We start from the raw sequence: 18,204 nt of genomic DNA on the forward strand, positions 1-18,204 counted from the left end.
CCAGGCGCCCTCCTAATAGCCTTTTTTATTAGAAAAACTATATCAACATTTGAGACTTTCATTTTAGAAACTTTTGTTTTAACAGTTTATATCCTCTCTTTTCTCTCCCTTTCATTGCAAAACGTCTTGTCTTAGCAAAACCGTGTAGTTGGGGCAATGCAGCTCTACTCTGTGGATAGGAAGGTTTCACAACCCATAGAAGGCCATGCTGCTGCTTTTGCAGAGTTCAAGAGTGAGGGGAATGCCAAGCCTGCCACCCTTTTCTGCTTTGCTGTACGTAGTCCCGCAGGGGGCAAGGTAAGTTCTCCACTTTGTCTTCTCCCTCAGAAAAGTGTCCTGAGTCAGTGCTGGGAGTCTGTACAAGTGTAAATTGGTAGCTACTTAGCCAACATTTCAAAACCAGTTTATAATTGGGAGTGGGGGATGGCCTGCAGGTGCTTCATGTAAATGAAGGCTCTTACAATATTGAGAACAACCCACCTATTGTACATGTTGGTGGTTTCACAGTCAGTCTTTGTAAAGTCAGTGATGTGAGGTCAGCTACCAATTAATTGGTCCCTTTGCCCTAAAGGTCCTCTCAGAGTCTGTTGAGCATGGGCTAGGCACACATGGTTTCTGCTCTCACACAGCAGTCTCATGGAGGCAACAGCTGTGAAAGAACCTGAGCGTGCTATCCTAACCTAAGGCGTGGGTCCAGGTGGTGGGGCTGGGGTGGGACCCCAGGGGAGCTGCAGAGAGAAGGCCATGCTCTGGGAGCAGGTTGAGTTTTGTTAGGCTCAACCACATGGCTAGCATCTGTTTGGTAGGGCTGTTGTGGGCAGAGATGTGAGGTGTAAGAGTTCAGGGTGTAGGGGAGACCTGCGGTTCCAGGGTTTTATCACTCACCTGGAGAGTGGCCTCAAAACAGCGTCCTTATCTTAGTATACTCTTGCCAGAAATACTTCCTGAAATCATTATTTTGAGTTGGTCACTAGCCCTGAAGTGTTCCCCAAAGAAGAACACTAAATCAATATGTGGTCCCAAACTTCCTCATCTTAAATATCCCTAATTGGATACTTTGGTCTCCTGTGTAATATACATCATGCCCTCCTTAGTTGAGAACCAGTAGAAAAAATATCAGGCAAAAATATCAGCGTGAACAAAGAGCTTCCTCTACCCTATCCCTTAGACTGAGGCTTTCCGCCTTGTCACAGACAGAGCCGGGCAGCCACAGGCACCCTTACAAGGGCAGAATCTGTCCCATCGAGCTCCCTGTGACGAAGAGCACGCCAGAACAAGCCCCGCTGTAAGACAGGTGTGCCCACTTATCTCCTGGACTCAACTGTGAGGCAGGCAGGTCCCCTCCGGGCAGGCACCTAGGAACAGTCTTCCATGGCGGGGACCCCGACAGCAGCTATCCCAAGAGCGGCCTCATTTTGTGGTTGAATCTCACTTCCCCTACCACAGTGGCAGTCATGGGTCCCTTCAGTAGTTTTCTCAGCCTGTGCCCCTTGCACACACCCCTTCCAATTCAGCCCAGCTGCACTTACAGGAATGGCTCAATAGTCTCCTCATATTGATCTAAGCTTTGTCTGGACTCCAGTTCCTTGTTCCTTTCTCACAGGCAGGTACCACTTGTCCATAGTTGCGCCGTTCTCCCACCACCTCCCAAAGAAGCTTGGCTTCCTTACCCATGCCCCCACTTCTGTTGACAGTGCCACCATCCTTCCCAACTCCCAGGCAAGAAACCACGGCTCTCGAGCTCCATTCTGTTCCTGTTGCCACTGTCCGTCCTCTAGCAAGTCTCCCATCTGTGGCAGATGAGGCCCTTGTTACCCATATTTGGGTTAGAGAATAGTCATTTATTAGGTCCTCAGACCCACCCTACCCCTGAAAAAGAATTTTCCCAAACTACCATTTCTCTTAAAGTGCCTGTATGCTAGGAGTTTTAGTCTCCCTGAATCTTAATTCACAGTGGCCCCTGGTTGCTTGCTACATCAGCCCTCCCCTTCTAGCCCATCTCTCTGCTTACCTCAAGCCTCTTTGGTGTTTCCCCCTCCTCTGTGCCAGGCCAAATCCAAACTATTCTCTAAGTGTACACTCGTCAGTTTCTTCTGCTGGGCACCCCCTGCAACCCTTGTTGTTTTGTGTCTCTGATCCACCCCTACTTGTGATTTTTTCCAGACTTGTTTTAGCTTTGGTACCTTTTCATTAGATGAGAGGAACTTGACGCTGTTCTGATAAAAGCAGGATTGGAGCCCCTTATCTACTCTAATTCTTCTTGATTCTCCAAAGATTCTTATGCACCCCCCCCCCCGCCCTGCATAACCTTGAGAAACTCTCAGGCCTTTGGCACAATCGACCCTCTTGTGAGTCTGGCGTTCAGTTATGAGAACTTGTCTGCTAACTGGTTTATGTTAGCCTGAGCCATGTCCAGGAGAGCCCCTTGCTTCATGGGCTTCTACACTAAAGCCCAGAGAGGGGAGAAGTGACGCAGCCAACATGCTGGAACTAAATGTTGCTCGGGTTTCCGGTGCTGGTTTTTCCTGTGTCCTTGATGATGGGCAGCAGGTTAGTGAGTAGCATGAGCACTCCAACCAAGAGACTGTCTTGTTTTGTTTGAGTGTAAGTTTTATCATTAGCCCTACAAAGCATGGGCTGTGGCTCTGCTTACCACTGGGCATTGGTTAACATCAGTCTGCCACCAATATGCTGACTTAGATTGGCTTGAATCTCTTCTCTAGTTGCACATAATTGAAGTCGGACAGCCTGCAGCAGGAAACCAACCTTTTGTAAAGAAAGCTGTGGATGTGTTTTTCCCTCCAGAGGCTCAGACTGATTTCCCAGTGGCTATGCAGGTATGAATGTGCTGCCCATTACATGAGTTAGAACAAATATGGATCTTGGGGAGGGGAACAGCAGGTAGCCGGTTCCTGTGCTTCAGAAGATGCCTGAATGGTTATACTAGAACATGGAGAAGATGACGTCGATGCTCCTGTTCTGGCTCATGCCGTCTTAACATTCTCTGGAGAGGAGCACTCTTTTCTACAAACAGGGACTTTGTCCAACTCACATACCACAAAGTCCCAGGCCTTTTCCTTATTGTAAGAGATTAGATGTTCACTGTAGTACGGAAATGTAAAGAAGAAAACAATCTTTGTAGCTGAACCAATTGGATGTAAAATATATCAAAGATCTCATTACTTGTCATATTTAAAAAGATATACTTTCTGAACAAAATTGGGATCATATTATATATGTAAGATCATACAATTTACTCTCCCTTTTTGGCCTTTTGCTCAGTACATCATAGGCATTTGGTATGACATAAGGTATGACATTCTTTGTTAATATTTTGGAGAACTAAACATTATTTTTAGGGATGCACCATAATTGTAGGATGGTTTAGCTATTTGCTTTTTTTTCTGTTCTCAAATATTTCACAATACTTAATGATGATTTCTTTTTTAATTGTTTTTTTTTAAATGATAATTTTTTAATCTTGATTTCTGGAAATAGGTATGTGATCAAATGCATTTTTTCCACAAAGTGAAATTGGCCTTTTTTCTGTCTTAGAGAAATATATATTGTCCATAAATTTCCAACAGTATCATTAAACATAATGATAGAATTAAATCGCAACTGAAATCCTACCCCACTGATAATTGTGATTGCCCCTTTGGAAGTATCTTTGTATGCCTGCATTTGTGAAGATTATACAAATAGAGGGTTTTTTTTTTAAGATTTTATTTATTTTATCAGAGAGAGAGAGAACAAGCAGGGGGAACGGCATGCAGAGGGAAAAACAGCTAAAAGCAAAGAGCCCAATGCAGGACTTGATTCCGGGACCCTGGAACCATGACCTGAGCCAAAGGCAGATGCTTAACCAACTGAGCCACCCAGGCATCCCTACAAATAGAGTCTTATGAAATGGCTTGGCACTGGCCTTCAGCTTTATGACCTTCTCTAACTGTGTCGTAGACCGCCCCACACCAATTAAATGTATATAGTACATTAATATATATATATGTAAATAATATTTTAACGTCTGTATCATCTGTTCTGTGGATATCTCTAACTTATCCCCCGTTGGGTATTATGTTTACAGTAAACACTTCTGGGAGCATTGTTGTCCAATGCTCAGTCCAAGAATAAACTCCTACAAGTGAAACTACTGGACAGTGTCCAGCGATGTTCATGCTCTTCCTGTGATTATTGTCAAGATGGGATGGGTTTACCACTCATATGCATCTTGTTAATTGCCTCTTCCTGATCTTGGCATTTTTTCTCTTGGGGTCTTTATCTTGTAAGAATTCTGTGTAGTTTTTGGATACTAAGCGCCTGGTGTGTTTCAAATAAATATTCCTCCCTAGTCATAGCAAAAGTTTATTTGTGGTGTGTTCCACCTTGTGGAAGATTTGTATTTGTGTGTGGCTTCGGTATCATGTTTTGAAAAGAATTCTACACCCCAAGGTGATGAAAATATTCACCCATATTTGCTTCTTTTACTTTCTAACTTTTTATGTAAAAATCTTTGACCCATCTGGAATTTACTTTGATCTAAAGAATAAGATGAAGAACCAGTTCTTTTTTTTTTTTTTTTTTTAACAATTTACTTATTTATTTGACAGCGAGCACAACCAGGGGGAGTGGCAGGCAGAGGGAGAGGGAGAAGCAGGCTTCCCCACTGAGTAGGGAGCCTGATGTAGGGCTCGATCCCAGGACCCCAGGATCATGACCTGAGCTGAAGGCAGACACTTAACTGGCTGAGTCACTCAGTTGCCCAAAGAGCCAGTTCTTTACACTCATCCCCCTTCCCCATATAGCCAGCTGGTTATATCAGCATTGTTTACTGGTTAAAGTCTGTTTTCCACTGATATGAAATATCTGTTCACTCATGTTAAATTCTTATATACGTTCGATTCTCTTTCAGGGTTCTCAGTTAAGTTCTGTTTGTTTCTGTTTCTTCCTATGCTGGTACTCACTTTATTTTTTACTATCATACTTTTATTTCTTTTTTTAAGATTTTATTTATTTATTTGACAGAGAGAGAGACAGCCAGTGAGAGAGGGAACACAAGCAGGGGGAGTGGGAGAGGAAGAAGCAAGCTTGCACCAGAGGAGCCTGATGCGGGGCTCGATCCCAGGACTCAGGGATCACACCCTGAGCCGAAGGCAGACGCTTAATGACTGAGCCACGCAGGCGCCCCAACTACTATCATACTTTTAAAATTACTGTTTGGGGTGCCTGGCTGGCTCAGTTGGAGGAGTATGTGACTCTTGATCTTGGGTTCATGAGGTCAAGCCCCACTTGGGGTACAGAGATTACTTAAATAAATAAACTTGTTAAAAAATAAAGTTACAATAGGTTTTATAATTTTTAAAAGTTTATCCAGAACTTTCTCCTTATTTTACGAACTCAAAGCTTTTTCTAAAGGATTTGGTAAGGAAGTGGAGGAGAAAATAGATAGACCTGAAAGACAAATGGAATAGCCTGATTTATTGGACCTTTATTTGAGAGGAGTCAAGGAAAGTACTGGCTTTAAAACTAGTTCTCAAGTGGGTATGACTGGAATCAACTTGGGATCCATGTCTCAGCAGCACTCTGCTCCCACCAGTGATAAATGATCTATTGGGCTAAGGAACTCAAGGTCCTCTTTCATCATTTGTGAGCTCTTTTGTCCTATTTGGTGGCTTCTCCTTACTTTTCTACCTGTTGTCCTCTGTCTTTCTCTAGATTGGAGCCAAACATGGTGTTATTTACTTGATCACGAAGTACGGCTATCTTCATCTGTATGACCTAGAGTCTGGCGTGTGCATCTACGTGAACCGTGTTAGTGCTGACACGATTTTCGTCACTGCTCCACATGAACCTACTTCTGGAATTATCGGTGTCAACAAAAAGGGACAGGTATGGAACTTTGAGGTTTCATCTTCCACCTTTTCCATTCACTGGGCACCGGAGCTTAACTTTTCCTCCTCCTTCAGGAAAGTAGTCAGATATAGTTAGATCCTGTTATTCAACTTACACCCATATCTCCCTTCTCCTTCCTACCATCATTTCACCTCTGAGACAGCACCATTCTTAACATTGGATTGATTCTGAGAAGAGTAGCTCCCTTCCTACATGAATCTTCTACCAATGGAACAGTGATACACACCACTAACATGTTCAGGCCAGGCACGGGTTGATTGGGGAGGGTTGAAAAGCAGGTACTATGCTACCTAAATTACCTTTCTCAACTAAAATTAAAAAGACAGTTAAAAGAAGGAAATCTGTGCTTTAAAAAAAAAGAACATTGAGATGAAAAGCTCTCAGTTCCACCCACCCAAATAGGCCATTTTGGTGAGTCATCTTGAATGCATCACTGGTTAGTGTCCATGCAACATGATATTTTGCTCACTTGACCATGCTGGAGCTCTACCATGGTATTCTGCCATTCGTGCCATTAGGTGTTTGGCTCCTGTGCATCCTGTCACTGTCAGAGCCAATGTTTTAGACATACCCAGCATGAGCCTTAGAGCTTTGCTGCTACTGCGGTGCCCCCGAGCAGGATGTTGGCAGTATGTATATATGGAGCACTTTTCTAGGTTAGGCCAGTCTCACTTGTTGGGTCTTTATAGGTGCTGTCCATTTGTGTCGAGGAAGATAACGTTGTGAATTATGCAACCAATGTGCTTCAGAATCCAGACCTTGGTCTGCGTTTGGCCATTCGTAGCAACCTGGCTGGGGCGGAGGAGTTATTTGTGAGAAAATTCAGTACCCTCTTTGCGCAGGGGAGCTATGCTGAAGCCGCCAAAGTAGCAGCGTCTGCACCAAAGGTAATGGCCCTCGGATGCTTTGCGCCAGTTTGAGAGTGAAATAAATTATAAAAGCATTCCATTACTGATGTTGGCGTATCTTAACTGTTTTGTTACTTGTTTTAGCTTTAAAATTTTGCGCCAATGGCATGACAACAATGGGACAAATCAATGAAAAGCATGATCCTGCTGCAACATTTTTTAAAAATTCTCTTTCTGTTCTTATCTATGCACATATGTATTTCACACCCAGCTTCTTAGCATTGAAAATGCAGAACTATATTATATATCAAGTGGTTGTACCACGTTTCATTTAGTCACATTCTACTCTGGACTTTCTCCACTCATCTGGAGTGTAACAGTACTGCTTAGGGCATTTTCTTTGATTTATTTCATTAGGATAAATTGTCCTGGGGCCTAGTTCTATTTCTGAGCAGATAAAGTGTTTTGAGTTGCTTCTCCTTGAAAGGGATTTTTCTGTCTTTCGATTGATGCTTACAAGCAAACCATTTCTAGTTTTCACCCAGGACTTTGAGTATTTTGAGGGTTTTTTTGTTTTTGTTTTTTTTTAAATTTGTTTATTTACATATTTAAATTCCAACGTAGTTAACATATAGTGTTAGTTTCAGCTGTATAATATAGTGATCCAGCAATTCTATGCATTACTCAGTGCTCATTAGGATAAGTATGTTCTTAATCCCCATCACCTATGTCACCCATCACCCCAGCCACCTCCCCTGTAGTAACTATTAGTTCTCTATAGTTAAGAGTCTGTTTTTTGGTTTGTCTCTTTTTTTCTTTGTTCACTTTCTTTCTTTCTTAAATTCCACAGATGTGTGAAATCATGTGGTATTTGTCTTTTTCTGACTTATTTCACTTAGCATTATGCTTTCTAGCTCCATCCATGTCATTGTAAATGGCAAGATTTCATTCTTTTTTTATGCCTGAGTAATATTCCATTGTATGTGTGTGCCTGTCTATCTTTTTTTAATAATAATTTTTTATTATGTTATGTTAGTCACTATCCAGTACCTCATTAGTTTTTGATGTAGTGTTCCATGATTCATTATTTACGTATAACACCCAGTGCTCCAAGCAATATGTGCCCTCCTTAATACCCATCACCTGCCTATCCCAATCCCCTACCCCCTCCCCTCTGAAGTCCTCAGTTTGTTTCCCAGAGCCCATAGTCTCTCGTGGTTCATTCTCCCTTCTGTTCACCCCCCCTTCATTCTTCTCTTCCTTCTCCTACCGATCTCCCTATTTCTTATGTTCCATAAATGAGTGAAACCATATGATAATTGTCTTTCTCTGCTTGACTTATTTCACTTAGCATAGTCTCCTCCAGTCCCGTCCATGTTGCTGCAAATGTTGGGTAATCGTTCTTTCTGATGGCTGAGTAATATTCCATTGTATATATGGACCACATCTTCTTAATCCAGTCATCTGTTGAAGGGCATCTCGGCTCCTTCCACAATTTAGCTATTGTGGACAGTGCTGCTATGAACATTGGGGTGCATATGGCCCTTCTCTTCACTACGTCTGTCTCTTTGGGGTAAATACCCAGTAGTGCAACTGCTGGATCATAGGGTAGCTCTATTTTTAACTTTTTAAGGGACCTCCACACTGTTTTCCAAAGTGGCTGTACCAGCTTGCATTCCCACCAACAGTGTAAGAGGGATCCCCTTTCTCCACATCCTCTCCAACCTTTGTTGTTTCCTGCCTTGTCAATTTTTGCCATTCTAACTAGTGTAAGGTGGTATCTCAATGTGGTTTTGATTTGAATTTCCCTGATGGCTAATGATTTTGAACATTTTTTCATGTGTCTGTTAGCCATTTGTATGTCTTCATTGGAGAAGTGCCTGTTCATATCTTCTGCCCATTTTTTGATTTGATTATTTGTTCTCGTGTATTGAGTTTGGGAAGTTCTTTGTAGATCTTGGATACCAGTCTTTTATCTGTAGTGTCATTTGCAAATATCTTCTCCCATTCCGTGGGCTGCAGGAATCCATCAAAATCATAGAGGAGAACATAGGCTGTAACCTCTTTGACGTCGGCCACAGCAACTTTTTTTCATGACACATCTCCAAAGGCAAGAGAAACAAAAGAAAAAATGAACTTGTGGGACTTCATCAAGATAAAAAGCTTCTGCACAGCCAAGGAAACAGTCAAAAAAGGACTTTGAGTATTTTGAATTAGAATATAATGGTCATAGAACTTCACTACTGCAAGGCTGTTTTAGAAGCCTAATTCTCACCCTTGCTAGAAGTTACCTGTGGGACTGAGACCCACTGTGTTTGTGGTCTTTTTTTTTTTTTTAAGATTTTATTTATGTATTTGTCAGAGAAAATGAGAGCGAGAGAGAGAGAATGCACAAGCAAGGAGCGCAGCAGGCAGAGGGAGAAGCAGGCTCCTCACTGAGCAAGGAGCCTGATGTGGGACTTGACCCCAGGACCTCGGGATCATGACCTGAGCCAAAGGCAGACACTCAACCGACTGAGCCACACAGACGTCCCTGTGTTTGTGGTTTTTGCTGAAGGTGGAAGCCATTGCCTTGGTAGAGGACTTTCTGACCCTGACAATTAATTCAGTGTGGAATTTCTATTGGCAGACTTTTTTTTAAGATTTTATTTATTTATTTGAGAAAGAGAAATAGAGCACAAGCAGGGAGGAGAGGGAGAAGCAGGTTCCCTGCAAGCAGGACCCTGAGATCATGACTTGTGCCTAAGGTAGACACTTAATGGACTGAGCCGCCCAGGTGCCCCAGTTTGTTTTTTAAATACAAGCTGGTTAAGTAAAGGGGGAGCTTGTGATTATAACATAACAACTTCCATTTCCATTTGTCATCAGGGAGTCTTACGTACCAGTGACACAGTTCGGAAGTTCCAGAGTATTCCCGCCCAGCCTGGGCAGGCCTCTCCTTTGCTCCAGTACTTTGGAATCCTCCTTGACCAGGGTCAGCTCAATAAACTTGAATCCTTAGAACTTTGCCGTCCAGTGCTTCAGCAGGGACGCAAGCAACTCTTAGAAAAGTGGCTGAAAGAAGATAAGGTACAAACACGAAATCACAACCCTCAGCACAGTTTGAAAATGAGCTCACAGGTCTGGTCCTAATCTTGCCCTCTTTGGCACACCACAGCTGGAGTGTTCAGAAGAACTTGGAGATTTGGTCAAAACTGCTGACCCCACACTTGCTCTGAGTGTGTATCTTCGGGCGAATGTGCCAAGCAAAGTTATCCAGTGTTTTGCAGAAACAGGCCAATTCCAGAAGATTGTCCTCTATGCCAAAAAGGTAATGCATGCCTAACCATTAGCATTTCACAGAGAATTAATTTGTGGTGAGTGGTTGCTGATTCTGAAGTTTATAAAATACCTTTCCTTCTATGGAAGTGCTCTAGTGTGAGTTGCTGGTGTTGCTGTTAGCATCTGTCATTCAGTGATGAGGATCCTATTTTATTCTCATGTTTACGGTCCTTGTGGTTCTCTTCCAGCTGGGGATTTTCCTATAATTTTTTTTAAAGATTTTATTTATTTGGGAGAGAGAGAGGTAGCAAGAGAGAGCAGAGCATGAAGGAGGGTCAGAGGGAGAAGCAGACTCTCCATTGAGCAGGGAGCCCAAAGTGGGGCTCGATCCTAGGACCCTGGGATCATGACCTGAGCCGAAGGCAGATGCTTAACCAACTGAGCCACCCAGGCGCCCCTTCTGTAATTTTATCTTGTTCTTTATCTCCCTTCTTCCTCATCCCCCTCAGCACCAACTGTGTGTTAAACCCATGTTTCATCAGGCTTCCCCTGCAGCTTGTTCCCAAAGCTCACTGGCCTGTGTGCTGGGTGTTGGTCAGAGCTGGCACACTGGTTGGGGTGACTTCTTTGTGGTCCTGGCTGTTTGTGTAGTTGACTGCACCTCCACGTACACAGCATCATCACATCGAGGTGGATGCTGTGTTCGGCACAGGCCCAGCATGTACACATGCTGATATTGCTCCTCGTTTCTCTGTAAACACAAGTTCAAAACAAAGGATGGGAGCTTTTTTTTTTTTTTTTTAACCATTCAAGGTGTTTTGTTTATTTTTCTGTTGAATGTTCCCTTGCCCCTAGGTCGGCTGTGTCCCAGACTGGATCTTTTTGCTGAGGAGTGTGATGAGGGTCAGTCCAGACCAGGGCCTGCAGTTTTCTCAAATGCTAGTGCGAGAGGAAGAGCCATTGGCCAACACTGACCAGGTGAGCATCAGTTGGTGGTTTGGGACAGGTTTTTGTGGCTTGTATGACTATCAAGAAGATTCTCTTTTGTTTTTCGCTTACCAGTGTCTTGTTCTTTTCTTTGTCTGCTAGTAATGTTCCAGTTTTAAAAAATCTGATGTACCAGGGGAGCTTGTCTTCTAGTCTTTTATTGTTTGAATACCTGTCATTTACATTTGTTTTGAAGTATTTTAGAGGATTCTTGTGTCAAGTTGTGAGGATCTTAATTCTTTGTGTGGTGGTTGGTGGTGGGGAGTGAGGATGTCATTTGAGAATGGTAGCCCCACCCCCAGCCCCACCTCATTATCCTCTGTTGACTGAGGCCCCCTGAACTCTGCCTGTGTACCTGGTTATGGTGAGTGTTTTCGAGCCTGCAGACTTTCATCTTGTGGAGGGTCTGGCTAACCTGCAGTTAGGTGAACACGAAGCTTACTTTAGCCTAACGTAGTTAGTGTTTAGCTATAAACACATGTCCAGTCACCTTCAGTAAGCTGTGTACAAGGGGCTCTGAGTAATACAGGATATGTAACAAAGCTTGAAGCAAGGCAAAACCAACAACCGGTACAGATAAGTGCAATCATAGTGGGTTTATATACATCGTGGAATTTGCAGGGATTTTGGAGATCATGATTAAGGGGTTTGAGCCAAATTTACGTAGATCTCAAGGGGAAAGAAAACTCCAGATTACATCTGGATTATATTTCATATTTTTAAAGTATTTTTAAAAATTTATTAGAGAGAGCAAGCGCACAAGCAGGGGGAGCAACAGGCAGAGGGAGGGAGAAGCAGACTCCCCACTGAGCAGGGAGCCCAATGCGGGACTTGATCCCAGGACCCTGGGATTACACCCAAGCTGAAGGCACTTAACCAACTGAGCCACCCAGGTGCCGTCTAAAGTATTTTTAATATAAACTTTTTTCTTGTACTTTAAACATGAAAACAGTTACACAGTCATTAAGTTCATTACCTAGATTTCACTTCGTATTAAGGCTTATTCTTTAATATCTATTTAACTAATGATTGGTATCTAAGTCGGTGTTTGCATTTTCCTAACTGTGCCTGAATAACGAGAGTATAAGGACTAGACAATAGGTGTTGATTAAGTAATGGATTGTTAAGATTGCTTGAATCACTTCAGAGAATTTGGGGGATTCACACTGATAAAAGTACTTCCTTTGATCTACTTGAGTAAAATGCCCTGTTGGTGAGTACGACATGGGTGATATAATTTCACAAAATTACCTAATAAATAATGGCCATGAATTACTTGAATTTTGATAATAAAAGAAAATGTAGGGGCGCCTTACTGGCTTACTCAGAAGACTCTTGATCTCAGGGTCTTGAGTTTGAGCCCCATGTTGGATGTAGAGATTACTAAAAGAAAGAAAGAAAAACTTTTTAAAAATGCAAAGGAAGGAACTAATTACTGAGTTTCTAAATGAGATTCAATTTCAGGAACTATTTGAATAGGAAAATAAAAGCCATTTCCTTTGGGTAAATGTGGCTTGCTATCTCTTTCAGATTGTAGATGTTTTCATGGAAAACAGTTTAATTCAGCAGTGTACTTCCTTCTTGTTGGATGCCTTGAAAAATAATCTCCCAGCTGAGGGGCACCTCCAGACTCGCCTATTGGAGATGAACCTGATTCATGCACCCCAGGCAAGTGCCGTTTCTAGGCTGAAACCAAGGGACAAATGACCTGTTTCACTTGTGTGTGGGACTTGCACACCTAAACACAGTGCCTTTGGCCTAGGATGTGCTCGTGCTTCAACGGACATTCTCTAGGACCTTCCTACAAGAGATTTTCAGAATCCATGGTGCAGAACTTCCATAGAAACAATTACAGTTGGGGCATCTTTTCTTTTCTTTTTTCTTTTCTTTTCTTTCCTGTTCTGTTCTTCTCGTTCTTCTTTTCTTTTCTCTTATTTTCTTCACTGTGGTAAAGTATACATAACAAAATTTACTATTTTAACCATTTTTAAGTGCACATTTAAGTGGCATTAAGTACATTCACATTATTGTGCAACCGTTACCACTAGATATTTCCAGAACTTTTTATCATCACGAACAGAAAACCTGTACCCATTAAGCGATAACTCCCCATTCCATCCCCCAGCCCTTGGTAACCCCCTATTCTACTTACCGTTTCTATGAATTTGCCTGTTCTAGATATTTCATATAAGTGGATTCATATGATATTTGTCCTTTTGTTTGGCTTATTTCATTTAACATATTGTTTTCAGGATTCATTCATGTCGTGGCATAGATTAGAATTTCATTCCTTTTTATGTCTGAATAATATTCCATTATTTATGTGTATACCACATTTTGTTTATCCATTATTTGTTAGTGGACACTGGGTTGCTTTCACCTTGTAGCTGTTGCAGATAGTGCTGCTGTGAATGTTGGTGTGCAGGTATCAGTTTAAGTTCCCGTTTTCAGCTCTTTGGGACATACACCAGAAGTGGAATTCTGTATGTAACTTGTTGAGGTACCACCATACTGTATTCCAAGCAGTTACACCATTTGATATTCCTACTACAGTGTACGAGGGTTCCAATTTCTTCATATGTTTGCCAACACTTGTCATTTTCTGTGTGTGTTTTTTAAAAAATAATAGCTATCCTAAATGGGTGTGAAGTGGTGGCTCATTGTGGTGGGGCATTTCTTGAACTGAAAGTTGGGGGGGATGTTAAATCATATGTATATGCTTTTTTGGATTAATTTTGGATATGTATGGAGGAAAGGAGTTTGGAGAAATTTACATCAAGCTGTTAACCACAGTTGTCTGAGTGGACAGGATCATAGTTCACTTTGTTCTTTACTTATTTGTCTTCCAGTTTCTTTTTCTTTATAATTATGTATTGTTTTTGTGATTAGGACACACTATGTTAATTATATTTTCTGTGATTTCAGGTTATTCCAATCCACGAGTTAGCTGCTCTTTTGTGGGTCATATCCCACCTCTAGGAAACAAAAGTGCTATTAATTTGCTATTTGGTGTTCTGTTGAAATCTTACAACTTAGTGATTATATATGACAGCTTTTAATAAACGAGCTTTGAAACAGGAACTAAACACCACTCAGGAACTGAGCAGATAGACCCTAAGAAGAGCCCAAACCCAAAAGAGGGGCAGCCTTGATGGGGCACAGCTGGGCACAACACCCGAAACATTGGGGCAGTCTTCTCTTTATGTCAGAGTCTGGATGATATTTTCTTTCTTGGCTTATCTGTGTTTTCTGAGTTTTTTAAATGACACTATTGCTATAATAAGGGGGACACTTTTTTTAAAAAAGAGAATAGTAAGGAGCAGTGAGGTCTGAAGAAAACAGGGTGGGGAGCATCAGATAAGTTCCAGATATTACAAAACTCTGCTCTCAGCACTTGGTTTGAATTATTTCCTCTCTAGGGACCCCAGAGTGTGCATTACCCTGGAGCAGCATGAGATTAGACTAGGTCTGTGGTCACTGTATGCTTGGTTGGTGCTCCATATCCTGGAAGGAATGGGAAAGAGTGTACTGGGTGACACCCAGGAGCATGTCTCATCAAGACTCACTAATAGATACTGAGAGTCAGATCATTTAACAAGGCAGCAAGGTTGCTTGTTGACTCACTCATTCTTAGTCCAGAGGTTGCTTATTTAAAGATGATATTAAGCCTCATCAGAATTCTTTCCAGGAGTGTTAGTTGTTTTTCAAACATACTCCCCCCAAAAACACACACACACCTAATTCTGCCTTTAACCAAATTGAGAAGTTTAGAGATTTGTTACTTCCAGGTCTAATTGTAACTGTTGCTAGTCTAAGGATTGAGCTCATTAAAGAAGGAAGTCTTCGTAGACTCATGCCCTCACATTGACCTTGACTTGCCATAGAAAACTGTCCAAATATGATGGCTGAAAAGCCACAACAGTAGCCTGGCCTTATCCCAGTAGCATGCTTTAGGGCAGAGCCTTAGCCTTCTATACATACCCGACTCTGCACCCTAGGAGGACAGAGCCTTGTTTGAAGAGCCTCAGGTGACTTGGGGAAGGTTGGCTAGGGCTCTGCTTGGAGGTGGGCAAGGACCTGGATCTGGTAAAGCCCCTCTCTCCTGTGAGTACTTTCTGGAGCTGTGCCCTGGGGCGGGGGGGTCGTTTGAGCCGCTACGCCTAAAAAGTTATTGCCACAGTTCAAGCTTTCTTCCTGACCTCACCGTTTCATAGGTTGCAGATGCCATTCTTGGAAATCAGATGTTTACTCATTATGATCGGGCACACATCGCCCAGCTCTGTGAAAAGGCAGGCCTCCTGCAGCGCGCACTGGAGCACTACACTGACCTCTACGACATCAAGAGGGCTGTGGTCCACACTCACCTCCTCAATCCCGAGGTATGGCGCACCTTTGGGGCACTCCTGTGGTGGATGACACCACCTGTCATTAGGTTCACATGCTCCCAAAATTTCCCTGTGTCTGTGGTTGTGGGAGTGTGGCATGAGCCTCGTCGCTGCTACACACCATTCTCATTCAGCCCACACACAAGCTCCACTTGCTCACCCACTCAGCTAGGCTCACATTACCTCTTTCTTTCCATCGTCTACCTTTGACTTAGCCCAAAAGAGAGAACCTGTTAACCACGACAGCTCTAGCAGGGTTGTATAAACCGTTAGTAGAAGCTAATTGGTATCGCATTCCATTTACAGGATAGGTTTTTGTATCAACTGTGAGGTGTTGCAGGTTCTGTGACAGCTTGTTGAATAGTTGAGGTTAGTGTCTGAAGTTAACTCCTCGCTTCCACTTTTTACCACAAGAGATAGTTGCTTTTCAGTCCTTTTAAGGGAAGATTCTTTATATTTTTCACATTCAGTGGGAAAAATTGATCCAGTTATGTTGCCAGTGTTGGCTGCATCTGGGATGTTACTTAGCTGTGGACAAACTCTTTCTTGCTTCCCAGTGGCTCGTCAGCTTCTTTGGCTCCTTGTCAGTGGAGGATTCTTTGGCGTGTCTTCATGCTCTGCTGTCTGCCAGCATCAGACAGAACCTTCAGCTGTGTGTGCAGGTGGCCTCCAAGTACCACGAGCAGCTGGGCACACAGTCCCTGGTGGAGCTCTTTGAGTCCTTCAAGAGTTATGAAGGTAAATTTCACAGCCTCTAGCCAACTGCACCTCCCCCGCAGGTGTCGGTGTCTGCCTGCCCGCCCTCAGAGTCTTCCTTCAGGGCAGGCCGACGTGTTGGTCAACAGCAGAAGATTTCTGCTGTTTGGTGTGTGTTACCCAGCTTTGTAGCTTTTTTGGCATTTGCAAAGGAAGCAGTTGGCTGGTTGGTATTGGGGTGGGGATGCTTAGAATCCCCGTCGATTCCCTGGAGCCTCTGTGGAGCTGAGCATCTTTGTCACACATTCTGCTGAGTGTTCACCAGAAAACCTGGCCGATAGCGCTGGAGTGCATGGCCCTGAGAGGGCAGCCCCTTTGGCTTCCTCTGAGTAAGAGCCCCATGGAGGCTCAGCGGTGTGTGATTGTTGGGCTGGCAGGCCTAACTGGAGTTGGCTTCCTCTGCTCCCTTGTGGGCATCACACTGAGAATGTGCTGGTGGAGGGATGGCTTTCCCAGGTGGGGTCTGCTGGGTCAGGCTAGGGCAGGGATAGAAACTGAGCATTTGTCCAGCGAGGTGTTAAGCCACTGTCCTGGGCCTAGTGAGGCTGGGATGTTGGAGGAGCGAAGGTAAGACCTGCCTTCAGAGAGCTGCCCATCTTGCCAGAAGACGCCATCGTGGGAAAGGCTGCAGCAGCAATTAGGTTACGTGAGTGGGGAGATGGCAGTAGAGTAAGGTTGGTGGGAACTGTCTGCCTTCAGGGTTCTGGTTCCTTCCCCCCCAAAGACCTCCTCAGGGAAAGTGGTTTTCTCTGGAGTAACCTAATCTGTTCTTGTCACCAGTACCTCCTGGCTGGCTCCTGTGAGAGTCAGGAGGTGGTCAGTTTCTGATGAATATTGGTGCTCTCTGAGTCACCTTGCACCCCAGTCCACAGTGGTTCCATGTGTGGCGGCAGCTCAGTGTCAGGGAGCAGACTGTTTGGAGGCTCCCACTGAAAGCCTCTGCTTTCCTCTCTTCCTGGTTTGTCTTTTTAGAGTAGCAGTCACACAGCCCTCTTAGGTTACCTCAGTTTGAATTATTCTTGAAGATGACCTCCTAGGGTGTGCCTGGGCCCCAGAAGGATTCCACATACACACACGCAAAGTATTTCACATCAGAACATCTCAGATATACCTCCCAAATTTCATGGAAATCTGACTAGCTATTTGAGGGAGACGCCAAAGCAGAAGAACTTCACATAGATTTTGTAAGTTGCGAGTGGGCTGTGTGAGCTGGGAGAGTGGAGCATTGCTGTTGTGGGCTGGACCACCAAGGGCAGGTGGACTTTGACTATGGAAAAGGCAGGTAGATATTATGAGGGCGTAAGATGGAACAATCTCTCTTTGTAGGCCTCTTCTACTTCCTCGGCTCTATTGTAAACTTCAGCCAAGATCCGGACGTGCACTTGAAATACATTCAGGCTGCCTGTAAGACGGGGCAGATCAAGGAGGTGGAGAGGATATGCCGGGAGAGTAATTGCTACAACCCAGAACGGGTGAAGAACTTTCTGAAGGTAAGTGTGTCCAGGTGTCACCTCCTTCCTTAAGCAAACCATCAGGCAGCTGCCTAAGAGTTAGAAAGCTGGCTTTTTCTCCATCAGTGTTCCCTGGGTCCTTAGCTGCTCTAAATTCGCCTAAAGTTCTTGGAGGAGGCCACTGCTCATTTTACAGTCCTAGATCCCACGCTCTTAATTATCTGATGTGTGAGTAGAGGGAGTTGGCTTATTGCTGCATTATGTTTCAACAACATCCCAACTGTGCCCCTGTTAATTAGGTTGGGAAAGTCTATAGAAGCAAATAAGCTACTCAGTGCTAGGGGCATAAAAAGCAAGAAGGGTCTTTCTTCCTCATGCACAGACGGGGGTGGATGTGGAGCTAAGTGGGGTGGCTTTCTTTCCCACCATCTCTCAAGGATCAGGCTGGTGGCTGCTTTGCCATCTTCAGCATACCGCCTTGAATGTTGCCTTCCCAGTCAACTGGAAGAAGGAAAGAGTCCAGAGGAGCCGGCACTGGTGGTTTTTATGGGTGAGACTGCAGGTGGCATGTGGCATTTCGATTCCCATTCCATTAGAGGAAAC

At 43.6% G+C, this 18,204-nt stretch overlaps 1 protein-coding gene across 7 annotated transcripts in view; it reads left to right on the plus strand.

Annotated features, from left to right (window-relative positions):
* The window catches only part of CLTCL1 (clathrin heavy chain like 1), a 94,407-nt gene that overhangs the window by 35,875 nt on the left and 40,328 nt on the right, over positions 1-18,204 (plus strand). For 6 of the 7 annotated variants that reach the window (XM_087857517.1, XM_045815113.2, XM_087857514.1 and 3 more), the window contains 11 exons: positions 136-297; positions 2,724-2,837; positions 5,716-5,889; positions 6,603-6,800; positions 9,630-9,830; positions 9,919-10,071; positions 10,878-11,000; positions 12,540-12,677; positions 15,224-15,388; positions 15,952-16,132; positions 17,477-17,640. In XM_087857517.1, coding sequence (XP_087713643.1) covers positions 136-297; positions 2,724-2,837; positions 5,716-5,889; positions 6,603-6,800; positions 9,630-9,830; positions 9,919-10,071; positions 10,878-11,000; positions 12,540-12,677; positions 15,224-15,388; positions 15,952-16,132; positions 17,477-17,640 — 1,773 coding nt within the window. The remainder of the gene's footprint in view (positions 1-135; positions 298-2,723; positions 2,838-5,715; positions 5,890-6,602; positions 6,801-9,629; positions 9,831-9,918; positions 10,072-10,877; positions 11,001-12,539; positions 12,678-15,223; positions 15,389-15,951; positions 16,133-17,476; positions 17,641-18,204) is intronic. The other variant, XM_087857516.1, reaches the window with a different exon arrangement.

Source organism: Ursus americanus, chromosome 30 (assembly GCF_024610735.1).
Source record: "Ursus americanus isolate L20-20 chromosome 30, mUrsAme1.1.p, whole genome shotgun sequence".
Classification (NCBI taxonomy): Eukaryota; Metazoa; Chordata; class Mammalia; order Carnivora; family Ursidae; genus Ursus; species Ursus americanus.